The 13728-nt window shown below is 36.6% G+C and overlaps 1 protein-coding gene across 1 annotated transcript; it reads right to left on the bottom strand.

The window, feature by feature from the left end:
* Positions 1-3527: 3527 nt before the first annotated feature.
* Positions 3528-6809, bottom strand: LOC104786730 (protein DETOXIFICATION 40-like). The gene is made up of 7 exons (XM_010512181.3): positions 6418-6809; positions 5698-6329; positions 4766-4822; positions 4312-4550; positions 4106-4224; positions 3923-4009; positions 3528-3836 (listed from the first exon to the last, which is right to left on the bottom strand). Exons 1-7 carry the CDS (start codon positions 6805-6807, stop codon positions 3771-3773), a joined length of 1590 nt encoding a protein of 529 aa, XP_010510483.3. The 5' UTR covers positions 6808-6809; the 3' UTR covers positions 3528-3770.
* Between the last annotated feature and the right edge of the window lie 6919 nt (positions 6810-13728).

Here is a 13728-nt window from a genome sequence, read left to right as displayed (position 1 = left end):
AATCATTCAAATACAATCTTTGAAACAAATAAAGGAAATTGAACACTTTTTTGATGAAGAAGTGAAAGTAACCCCACTGTCCAAACGAAAGCCTTATGGACAAGAGAAAGAATATGTTAAGTCCCCTCTTCATATACTCGTAAAAGGCTAACAACATCTTGTATATGAAATTCCAAAATTTTTTTCGCATCACTCTGATTAAAAGAACATATTGATATGCTGCTTGAATAGGATCTTGATCAATTTTTTTGTAGCACCCTACACATCGTTGCCGCTTAGTAGAATACATGGTGGTATCTTCTCTTCCTTTTATATGTTGGTTCTCCGTAGACTTGATTTTTGGAGATCCCATATTCTCCGACCAATACACCAACATATTGTCAGAATTTTAGATTGAATCCCTTTACCAAAATGGTTTTGGGAATGTTGGGCATCATGGAGAGACAAAAAACCCTTCACGGAGATAACAAGCTCAATTTGGATGAAATTGTAAGATCTGTCCACTCCAACGAACCGTAAATAAACTGTTCCCACTCTGGGAGAGTGTTGGCTGAACCAAAATCGTTTCCAACCACAAAAGAACTCAACTCTTACCGAATGTAAATGTAATTGTTTTTGATTCATCATAACCTAAATAGGCCTGGGAAAAATACCCAAATCCAAAAATCCGACCCTAACCCGATCCAAAAAACCCAACCCGAGTCCATATCCAAAATTTTAAACTACCCGAATGGGTTTAGGATTTATTAAGATCGGAGACTCGAATCCGATCGGGTATTATCCGATATCCAAACAGGTACCCGAATTAACCCGAACATATATAAACAGAGTGCAAAATAGTCATTTATGGGATTTGAACCCATCACCTAAAGCACTTAGTGGGTGCTTTGTAACCATTTTTCCATTTTAATCTCTTAGACTAATACTAAAACCTAGAGTATTTATATATTACTATGTACAACTTCCTTTAAAAAAAATATATGTGTTATAAATATATTGTATTATATGGATGCTTATTATCGGCAAATTAGTATAACCCTAAACCCTAATATTATATCTTATATATATGTTGTACAGATGAAGAATACAAGAGAACAATTCCATAAACCTCTTATTCTAACAATATGAGATATTTTACTTATTTTGTAGAGACTTAATTGCATTTTTTTTAATTCCATACTCATGAACTCTAGATATCAAAATATTGTTTCTACATATTAAAAACACACCAAAAAAAATGCGAAACAAATAGAACATATTCAACAAGAAACATCTTTGTCATACATTTTCTTTACCTTTAATATCAGAGTTGAAGAGATTTGAGTTTAGCTATATTTGAAATTCGGATTGAATTTGAGTATTTTGTTAAGCTGAAGATGTAAATAATCAAAAATAAACCCAAACCTGAAGTATATTTTGGGTATTGGATAAAATCCGTACCCACCCCGAATCTGATGGATGTATATCCGAAATCCGATCTGAATACTAGAAATTAGGCATGCGATTATAACCCGAACCGATTTGACCGAACCGAGATTTGGGCAAATCGGTTCGGTTTATATTAATTGAGAAAACCGAACGAAATGATCTTAATTTCAGTTCGGGTAACCAAAATTTTCGGTTCGGTTCGCCCAAACCAAACGGTTATCCGAGGAAGAAAACCCTAACCTAATGTAGTCTCCAATGTTCTCTGTTTGTATTTGTCCTCTACCATTTATCTTCTCCTCAGCCACCAATCTTCTTCTCCCTATTCTCCTCCTTCTTCTTCTTTGGTCGGATCTATTTTTCATCTTCTTCTCCCGTTTCTCCTTCTTTTCTTCTTTGGTCGGATCTCTTTTTAAGCTTCTTCTCCCTTTTCTCTTCCTCCTTCTTTTTTGGTTGGATCTCTTCTTCTTCTCCTTAACCTTAACCTTCACCTTCTCCATCTCTACCGAATCACGATCAGCCAAAACACATCAATTAAAAACTTTTCTAAGCCATCACAGGAAGAATTAAGCAGCACCGAAGATCAGTTATAACTCTGACTTTGAAATCACGATCTTCGAGCTGGCCGTCGAAGAGACTTAGAGTTAAAAGAAGGAAAGTTACGAAAAAAACACTGTTTCATAATTGGTTGGTTAATTATTTTTTGGGCTTGGCCCAACTATTTGGTTAAAATAATAAACATTTGGCCCAACTTTTTAATTAAAATAGTAACCGAAAAACCGATCTCTACGAACCTGAATAACCAAAACCGAACCGACCCGAACCGTAATCTTATTCGGTTACTTTCGGTAGAGTTTTCAGTTTCTAATTAAACCAAAAAACCAAACCGCATTATCCGAACAAACCGAAGTCGCAGGCCTACTAGAAATACCGAATGGGTCTAGGACTCTTTTACCAAAATAACCGAAAATCTGAAATATCCAACCCAAACCCGAACGCCCATGCCTAATCCTAACTGTTTGGATCAAATTAAGATTTGATGGTTCCAAAACTTAATGAACCATCATCTTCAGGCCAAACTTAATCACACTCATCATTACGACTAAGAGGGAAAAGAACGACACCGGAGACTGACGAAGGCCAATCCACCATATGAAACACAAGATTATCCAAATTCATCGCAAGAGATCAACGGAAGCCACCGTCAAAGTATAGATCTATGAATTGGTGATGCGTTAGTATCGCCATGACAGTGAGCGTCAGTTTTTTTTTTTTTTGTCATAAGTTTTTAGCGCTCACTTTTTTTTTTTGTCATAAGTTTTTATATTTATTCAAGTGAAAAAGGTTTAATTATGTAAATCTTACAAATAAAAGGTTACTTTGCTAAATATAGTTCCAAATTAATAATAGGAAGATGACTAATGAAATATCAAACATATAAAATGAAATTAGAAGTTTCAAAACTTTTCAAGATTTCAAGATACAAAGGAGAAAAATAAAAAAATGCTCCGTAGAAAAAGTCTCAAAACCTGGATAGTGAATCTTGACAAGTTCATAATTACATTAAAATCTACAATTTCTCCAAAAATTTCATCTAATTCGTTGATCCGCAGTCAGTTGTAAAGAATTAGAGAAGTGTTATGACTTGTGAGCTTGCACGACCTACGTAACACATATATACTACGTTGACATGTCTATATATGTACATTAATATCAAAATATATTGCGTAGTAAAATAAATCAGACTATTGTTTAAGCTACGATAATTAAGTTTGAATTACACGGAAATAGAGATTGAGATAATAACCACAAAATTCAAGGAACGTTTGTAGCTCTGATCATTTGACAAAAATCCTAGCACTTAGATTTTGAGCTGGTTAATTATGCTAAGGCAAGCATTTGTGGTTGGAAGCTTGTCAAGTTCGGTTAAAATCTATTTTGTGCCCCAACGTAAACTATCAGGCCAAGATCTGGTCCTGCCCATTTTATGAGAAATCCAATTCTCAATTTATTTTACATTCAAACTTGGAAGTTCTCAACAAGAAAACATGCATCACACTTAAAAAACAGAGAAACCTTGAAAGTATTGCAATCTAACAAAATCATTCAATTATAATTTTTTTTATAAAAAATCAGTAATATATGAAAAAAATAAACGATCTATTCAGTCAAGACAGTCACAACCTATAGTTTTAAAAATAAGCCCATACAAAGCTTTATATCGAGTTCTAGAAAGATAATATATAGGTAGACAGACACACATCCTTTATTACCAGCTGACCGGTTAATTTTAGCATTTGCTACCCGGTGGTGTTTCATTTAAACCGATGAATCTAATCAGCTCATCATTCGGGAACCACTTCTTGTTTCTTGTTGCTCCATTTGTCCATTCTTTTCGAAGCTTCTTCCACCTAAAACAAAAGAAACATCTAATTATTCTACAAGACTATATATCAAAATCAATGAAACATAGTTTACTATAGTAGAGCAAACGTACTTCTTTTGTCCAGTCTGTTCTAAACGTCACCCACGCTAAAATAAACGTTTGTATAACAGTACCACCGATCATCCCCGTCCATATACCCTATATAACATCAAAATATTGTGAGCCTTTACTACGATATATAAATATAATACAAGAATCATTGCGCAAATGAAAGGTATAAGAAAACTATCTTGCCTTGGCACCGAAGTTGTAGTAAAACCCAAAGAGAGCTCCAAGAGGAATTCCGATAACATAGTAACATCCAATGTTAACTTTTGCAACAAACGTTTGCCAACCGCATCCAACCGCAACACCTACGATGAATATTTTCACAATCGTTTAGTAAATATAAAAGTTATTACCTCTTTCGGTTTACGAAATTGCGATGCATGAGGATTTACCGGAGAGGACAGGTTGGATTCCGTTGAGAACAAGCGTTACGGCTAGAAGGGGACAGAGATCAGAAACAGCGTCCGAGACTTCTTTACCCTCAGTGAATGCATAGCTCAAAACGTCGCGGCACGCCAATATAACAATGGCTAAGATCACACATGTGATTAACGAATAAATGTTGACGATGATTACAGAAAACGCTGCTGATTTGGGGTTCCCAGCTCCAAGTTCATTGCTCACTCGTACACTAAAATAACATCATACCAAATTTTGGCACATTTTCGTCAGATTTAATAGGACAAAAAGAGCCATGGTTCAAGTATGATTTAGCATTGTTTAAGTATGTAAATGTAAGAAGCCATATAATTATTTTGGGGTAAATAAAGTGGATAGAGACATTCTAACTTTTATGTCTTTATAACTTAGCGAGAAAGCGAAAGGTGAGGCTGGAACAAAACAAACCTTATCGCTGCATTGAATCCAACAGATATCATGAACATCCAACCTGAAATCGTCATGCTGAAAGACAAAGAAAAAAAAAAGAATATACTTAAACAATTATTGCTTGTACAAAATTATTATAAACTTGCAACTATTGACTGGACATGAAAAATTGAAAATATTAGGATATTATAAAGAAGAGAATTCGATATTGATTTGGTGCAAGTACCTAGATTGGGTGGCTGCTTCTGTTGGTAGCAGAACAAAAACAGAACTTTTGGAGAAAAAAAAAAAGTCTAATACGACTCTCCAAAATCCAATCTAGATTTACAATATTATTGTATTTAATATGTTCAACAAAATAACGAATAAGATGCAGAGTTATCGTTCAATTATTGGACGAATAAATGATGTTTTATTCGATTCCATATAAATAATTTCATAGAAATCGTATAGAAATTACTAAAGTTAAAGTCTAATATTTAAGAAGACAAAATGGTGCTAAAGAGAACAAACGAGAAGAAATGTGATGTGACCTCAGATTTTGTCTCTAGCAGTCGAAGTGTCAAATTTGTTCGCCACTACCCAAACTTGGCTTTTCTACTCTTAACTCTTAACAAAAGTTTTGTCGAATCATTACTAGAGAAGACTAGAATAATTCATCATACAAGTCTATAACCATACATATACTCACGTGGAGTTTCAAGATATCGAAAGTGTTTTTTGTTTTGTTGTAAAGACGACTAACTACGGGTACCACCTATGGACAAGCATAAAAACAAACGTATAGGCAAATAATAATAAAAAAAAATTTGTGGCAAAAAAAATAGGAGATAAAATACACGCGAAAATAATTACTACTAATTTTGGTCAAGACTCAAGAGGTAAATGAATTTACTTAGCAAAACTAATAAGGGAATAATCATTTTAGTTTGACTAAAAATAGGACTTACCAAATAGAGAGTGAATCAAGAGCAAGTTCAGGATTCTCGAGAAGTCCTGCAAGAAGAACGAGAATCTGAAAATACCAAGTCTCAAGGCAAAGCATCACGGCGGAAGCGGCGGAGAGTTTAAAGAAACTCGATAACCCCGAGAAAGCTTGTACACTAAACCCTCTCCACGTCTCACGACACCTCTTACTCGTCACAATATAAACAAACTGAGCCACCACAATGATCCACCACGACAAACTAAGCACAAGGGACGCACCAAGAAGTCCCATACCAAGCTTGTAAACAGCAAGCCAACTTAAGAGAAGGTGAACGAAGAGTGTAGCCGTTGATATGTAAGCGCTCGGGGCAACGATGCTTTGTGATTGGAGGAACTTTTGGATCGGGAAGTTTGCAGCGTAAGCAAAGATTTGAGGGATAAGACCGTATACGAAGAGTGATGCGGCGGAAGCGATTGCTGGAGATTCTCCAAGGAAGAGGAGGATAGGTTCGGAGAAGACGTAGAGTAAGGTGAGGACGAGGCCGGTGAGAGTTAGTAATACGGTTGATCTTTGAAGATAAATTCCGAGCATCTCGTATTTTCTACCACCGTATGCTTGACCACACAACGTCTCCACTGCACTCCCCATCCCTAGCTATCAAATTCCAAAAAAAAAAGCATAGCGTAAACGCGACATGGAGACATAGGTTGTAATAAAAATCAGTGAATATTGTGGTTGTTACCAATAGACCGTAAGCGAAGACTTGGATTCCGGTGTTACCGAGAGAAGCGGCGGCGAGTTCAAGGTTACCGAGATGGCCAGAGAAGATTTGAGTGGACATAGACATGAGGTAGTTGATCATGTAGACGATGACGGCTGGTGCAGCTAGGTTGAAGAGAAGTTTTGACTCAATCATAGTGGCCTTGCGTAGGCGTTGAAACAGAGGAGTTTCAACGTCGGAGAGGACGGTTTCGAGCTCGCCGTTGCTTGATTCCGTCGTCGATGGAGATGATTGAGGCTGGAGAAGCGGTTGGTATGCGCCGTCGTTTCGAGACGAGTCCATGGCTGAGACAAAAGGTTCTCTCTTCTTCTTCATGGACAACATGAAAGAAGGTATTTTTAAAAATGACATAAAAAATGAGTATTTTTGAAAATCTCCCTTGAAACACTAGTTGTATTTTTATTGACTCATATATTTATCATTTTTTATATTTTATATTAATATATATATATATATGTGTGTGTATTACCTAATATATTGTTTTAAAAGTAAAACAACATGTTTAAAAAGTTTTCTTATTTAACAACCAAAACATTTTTTTATTAATAATACCGCTAGTAGTTTTTCACCAATCAAACATTATTTCGTATCACTTATTTCCATAAACCACACTTGTCCCGCAAATATTTTTTTTCCACACGTAACGCAGTTGAACCGTATAACACAATAAAACTGCTTTTCCCGCACAACCAAATACGCTGTTACCATTTAGATCCTAAAACATACGTACACATTAGTGGCGGATGGTCAATATTGAATTATGTTTTTACTGGAAGCATATATATTTAACAAAATTATGTAAGTTGAGTTTAATTTGATACATGTAGTTAGAAATTGGATACAAGGCTTATGCAATTTTAGCAGGTTGAAACGGTTGTTTAATGCTTAAAGTCTAGAGCATTAGTAAAATCTAGCTAAGCCACTTTTTAGAGCACTAGTAAAATCTAGCTATATTTATTGATGATTTGCTCTACTAAATATCTATATATTTTATTTTATTTTTTGGATGATAAAAAAAAACAGTATTCACACTTTTAAGGAATAATCATTTAGCAAATGGTTAGTATTTTTTTTCTTATTCTAATTTAGAATTTTCAGGCCTACATCCATACATCTTTTAGAGCTGAAACAAGCCTTCTTTTTTTTTTTGTAGTGAAACAAGCCTTTACTAAATTATCTCTCCTAAAAAGAAATCAATATTAATGCTTGCATGCAGTTATATAAATTCAATAACTACCCAAACTCTACTCTAAGTAAACTTTATCGTTACTTAATTTATATACCACATATTTGCGCTCATAGATATAGGTTGAAAGAAAGTATTGTATTTGGTGTTATTCTTACAAATTTTCTTAGTAATCTACATTAGTGTCTTTTTAATTTATGAAACTAATTTGCTTAAACTCTAGAACAGACAAAGACACTAGTACGATCCTGACACTTTACTCAAAAATATAAATATCTATTCCATAAAGAGGGGAAACTGTCAATTAAAATCTTGAAACGAAATGCGGAAAAGAAAAAAAATCTTTCGTGAAAAAATAATTATTCAAATAAAAAAAATGATCATGGATCGGGTCAAACTAGACATAGATAACCAAATACGTAGGTCCAATCGCATTTTTGTTCGATGCCCGAAACAAAATTATAGTCTTTACATGGGTAGTTACACCCCCTTCTTCTTAAAACGTAGGTCGGCAACAGAAGTTGGTATAGTCATGAAAGCAAACGTACTAGTGTGTTTATGTATTGTAAATTTTGATATTTATGTGGATATATATGATTGCAAATAAAGTTGTTCACCAATGGTTATATAGTCTACATTTAAGTACTGGTACACGTCTCCATTCTTTCTCAGTCACTCATTCCAATTTTCAACCCAATGCCATTGCTACGTTTAATAAGCATGTTAAAGAAATGGTTAGTCCATAGTTTAATGCCCCCAAGAAACTATATTAAGAATTGCTTGTAGTATATACACATACTTATATAAAGTTCATCTTGTCGGAATATACATGTTTTGTTTCAACGATCCATGCATGCATGGTGTAAAGATACGTACCAAGGCGAAACCTACTAGTATAACATTTGCTTAGATGATTTAAAACCAATCGCTGTTTCTCTAGCCAATAGTCGAAATCGACCATAAAGCCAATAAACATGTTTTTCTTATTGTTTTTATTTTAAAGATAATAATGTCCACAAATTAAATGTATCAAACTGAAATTATAAATCAACCATAAAGCCCATGGAAGTGATAGCCCAAAAGCTACAGCCTACAGCCTTTGATGAAATTATTTGGATGAAACTAATAAACTCCAACCAATAAAGTAGATGCAATTATGATCAAAAATTGAATTGGAGGAGTTCCGATTATTGGTTAAGGATATGAGATCAGTGACATGTGATCGAATGTCTGTACAAGTCACTAATGGACTATAGACCGAATAAGAGAATGGTGGAAACAGAGGTCTTATGAATATCAAGTAACATTGGGAAAGAAAGATCCAGAAGATATAGGAGATGCAATCAGTTGCAGAGAAGTCACATGTTGTCTACATAATCGAGATAGACGAGTCAAACAAGGCACAAGTCGCTTTCAGTTGGGATGCTCTGTATCAAGTCTATGATCAGTCCTTTTCATTCTTAATGTCTCTGTAACGGCTATATGGTGTAGTAGTAGATATATATGTCATGTAACATACAATTGTATGAAACTAATGTAAGAAAAATATTCTCTCATGATTCTCTTTACACAACTATATTTCTGCAATTTTAACATGGTACCAGAGCTGGGTTGTTGATTCTGGACAATCCAACTTCTTGATTCTCTTTATTCTATAGATTCTACTTGTTCATTCTTGTTATTCCCATTATCTGTTACACCCTACTCCGTTCTTACGATAACTTCTACTAGTAAACATTGTGGTCAGAGATTCATCCCACTTGAACATGTAGAACTCGAAACCACTTGTGTTACCAACAGTTCTTCAGGGAGGAAACTATCTCATGTGGTCAAGAACCACCAAAACCGCACTATGTGGCCGCGGACTTTAGAGCCATATTGAAGGAACAAGAGCTCCAAAGAAAGTCACCAAAGAAGATGGTAAAGAAACTACCAAAGAAGATGAAGAGGAAACTAAGCTCGAAGAGGAAGCCAAATGGTTCCAAGAAGATCAGATTGTTCTCTCCATACTCCAAAATTCTCTTGAGGCTACCATTCTCGAAGCTTACTCATATTGTGAGACCGCTAGTGAACTATGGGAGACACTGAAGAATGTATTTGGCAACATCTCCAATCTCACTAGAGTATTTGAAGTTAAGAAAGCCATCAACGAACTCACTCAAGAAGATAGGGAGTTTAACAAGCACTTTTGCAAGTTTAGGTTTTTGTGGGCAGAGTTCGAGATGCTCAGACCAAACACCATGGATCCGGTGGTCCTTAATGAGAGAAGGGAACAAGATAAAGTCTTAGCACTCCTCCTAACTCTCAACCCGACCTTTAATGATCTCATCAAGCATATCTTGAGAGCAGACAAACTACCGAGTCTCGACGAAGTCTGTTCACAAATCCAAAAGGAACAGGGTTCACTCGGCTTGTTTACTGGAAAAGGTGAGCTCTCAATGGCAAACAAAGGAACATACCGACCTGATGAGAGAAGATCAAAGGGAGGATGCGAGCACTGCAAACGCAGGAATCACACCAAAGATAAGTGTTGGTTTCTGCATCCACATCTGAGACCAAATACTAACAAGGAGCCCAGAGCCAACATAACCAAAGTCAAAGACGAACAGAGTGAAGCTGGTACATCAAAGAATGGGGAAGGAATGATGTCAAGAGATTATGTTAAGAAATCAGACCTGTAAGCCTTCTTCAAATCTCTAGCTGCCATTAAAGAATCTGGTAAAACCTTCTTCACTCATAGTTCGAATAGGTCTCTTGTTGTTGATTCTGGTGCATCACATCATATGATTAGTAACTCAAACTTACTTGACAATATAACACCTGCTAGAGGTAATGTTATAATTGCTAATGGTGATAGTATTCCAGTTCAAGGAATTGGTAACTTAAGGTTATTTGATAAAGAATCAAAAGCTTTCTACATGCCTAAGTTTACCTCCAATCTTCTCTTTGTTAAACGGGCAACAACTGATTTAAATTGCTATGCTATATTTGAGCCTAATGACGTTCAATTTCAGGATATTGAGTCTGGAAAATTACTTGGAGAAGGTGGTACCAAAGATGATCTTTACATTCTTAATGACACCTCACCAAGTGCTTTTAAGTCTACCTTTGCTAGTTGTTTAAATGTTTCTTTTAATGCTATGTGGCATGCTAGATTAGGCCATCCTCACTCTCGAGCACTTGAGTTTATGATTCCTAATGTTTTGTTTGATCACTCTAGATGTGAAACTTGTATTCTTGACAAACATTGTAAAACTGTTTTCTCTAAGTCTACTACTATCTATGAAAAATGCTTTGATCTAGTTCATTCAGATGTGTGGACTTCACCATGCATATCTAGGGACAATAATAAGTACTTTGTGACTTTTATTGATGAGAAATCCAAATACACTTGGATCACTTTACTTCCATCAAAAGATCGTGTGATTGATGCATTCATAAACTTTCAGAACTATGTATCTAACCAATTTAATACCAAGATTAAAGTGTTTAGAACAGATAATGGAGGTGAATATACAAGTACTCGATTCAAAGAACACTTATCTAAACAGGGTATCATGCACCAAACAATCTGTCCATACACTCCGCAACAAAATGGCGTTGCAGAGAGGAAGAACAAACACTTGATGGAGGTTGCGCGATCAATGCTGTTTCACACTAACGTTCCTAAAAGATACTGGGGAGATGCAGTAATGACAGCGTGCTATCTCATCAACCGAATTCCAACAAAAGTGCTAGGCGATGTGTCACCATTTGAGGTACTAAACACGACAAAACCATCAATTGATCACCTTAGAGTATTCGGTTGTGTGTGTTTTGTGTTCATACCAGGGGAGCTTCGAAACAAGTTGGATACTAAGAGTACCAAGGGTATGTTCTTTGGCTACTCAACCACAAAAAAAGGGTTACAAATGTTTTGATCCTACTAACAACCGTACATTCATATCACGGGATGTTAAGTTTATAGAGAACCAAGGTTACTTTGATAAACGAGATTGGAGCGACTTGGAAAATTTGGCAACACCAACTGATAGATCGGATAGTCTCAAGTTTCTTCTTGATCATCTTGGAGCTCCATCAGGAATTGAACCCTTAGTGCCGACACAAGGTGATACGGCTTTGGAAAATGCAGAGGAAACCTCAACTGAGAACCTAGAATCTCCACGGAATCCACCTGCAGCTCTGCTTGACTTAACGGTCAGTGAGTCCGAGGGGGAGAATCCAAATCCACCAGAAGAAATAGAAGAAGTGGAGACAACTCACCAAACATTAAGGCGAAGTAGCCGTGTGAGACCTCCCCTGTCTACGTGGAGAGATAAAGACTTTTACTATAACAATCAAGCCGTTGCTCATCCGATACAAGCAGTATGCTCATTTGCACGATTACCAGCTGATCACCAAGCTTTCCTTAACAGAATCGAAGAACATCACATTCCAACCACATATGATGAAGCTAAAGAAAGTAAAGAATGGTTAAATACAGTAGACGATGAGGTAGGAGCTATGAAACGCAACCATACATGGGATGAAGCTGATCTCCCACCAGGGAAAAAGCCTATAAGCTCTAAATGGGTTTTCACGATCAAATACCTGAGCAGTGGAGACATTGAAAGATATAAAGCTCGGCTGGTGGTGCGTGGATTCACACAAACATATGGGAAGACTACAAGGACACGTTCTCACCTGTAGCCAAACTCCATACGGTAAGAGTAGTGTTATCTCTTGCTACTAACCTATCTTAGGAGTTATGGCAGATGGACGTCAAGAATGCTTTCAAGAGCTAGAAGAAGAGGTGTATATGACACCCCTACCGGGCCTTGAAGACACTATCGCTCCTGGAAAAGTGTTACGACTAAGGAAAGCTATATATGGTCTGAAACAATCTCCAAGAGCTTGGTACCACAAGCTAAGCACTACACTCCTAAACCATGGTTTCAAGAAATCTCACATGGACAATAGTCTGTTTACTCTTCAAAGCGCTGAAGGTATTGTTGTTGTTCTCATTTATGTTGATGATTTAATCATCTCTGGAGACAACACAGAAGGTATTAAAGAGGTTAAGACTCATCTTAAGTCTGTTTTCGATATAAAAGATCTTGGAGAACTTAAGTATTTCTTTGGGATTGAAGTATGTCGATCTCCGGAGGGTCTATTCCTATCACAAAGAAAATATACTCTTGACTTGCTATATGAGAAAGGGAAACTAGGAGCTAAGCCAGTAGACACACCACTTCCTGATGGATACCAAGTTGAGCGAAAGGGGGAGAGGAAAGATCCACCTTATAAAGATCCCTCTCGCTACCGGCGACTTGTAGGTAAGTTAATCTATTTGACTCTGACTAGGCCTCATCTTTGCTATGCGGTGAATCAGGTGAGTCAGTATATGAAATCTCCTACAACATATCATTGGAGTCTTGTGGAGAGAATACTCCACTATCTTAAAGGAAGTCCTGGGGAAGGAATTTGGATGGGAAAGAACGCTAACACTGAACTTTTGGGCTATTGCGATGCTGATTGGGGTGGTGACAAGACGGATAGAAGATCCATCACAGGCTACTGCACTTTCATCGGAGGTAATTTAGTCACATGGAAGACAAAGAAGCAAAAGGTAGTCTCGATGTCTAGTGCATAATCAGAATACAGAGCTATGAGAAAGCTTACAACCGAGCTCACCTAGCTAAAGGCACTACTCGAAGACTTAGGCATCAAGAATTTTGCTCCTATCACTATGCATTGTGACAATCAAGCAGCTATCCACATAGCAACCAACTCTGTGTTTCATGAGAGAACCAAACATATTGAGTTAGATTGCCACAAAGTTCGAGAAAAGATTGAGGAATGTGTTACTCTCCCCTGCCACACACCAAGTAAAGATCAGTTAGCCGAGATTTTTACTAAGGCTGCAAGTCTCAAGGTTTGCTCACATATCTATAGCAAACTCGGACTTGTGGACCTTACTCGTCCCTGATCACAAATCCTCTCTCTCCGTGATGATCACACTCTTTTCCCTCGATATAGTTTTGTCCTACTAGGTTTTCTATATCAAGGTTTTTAACGAGGTGGTATATCACGGAGGTCCAAGTTTA

This window comes from Camelina sativa, chromosome 1 (genome assembly GCF_030686135.1).
Source record: "Camelina sativa cultivar CO46 ecotype springtype chromosome 1, ASM3068613v1".
NCBI classification, from domain to species: Eukaryota; Viridiplantae; Streptophyta; class Magnoliopsida; order Brassicales; family Brassicaceae; genus Camelina; species Camelina sativa.
Note: the sequence above shows the minus strand (reverse complement) of the source record. Positions and strands in the feature narration are given on the sequence as shown.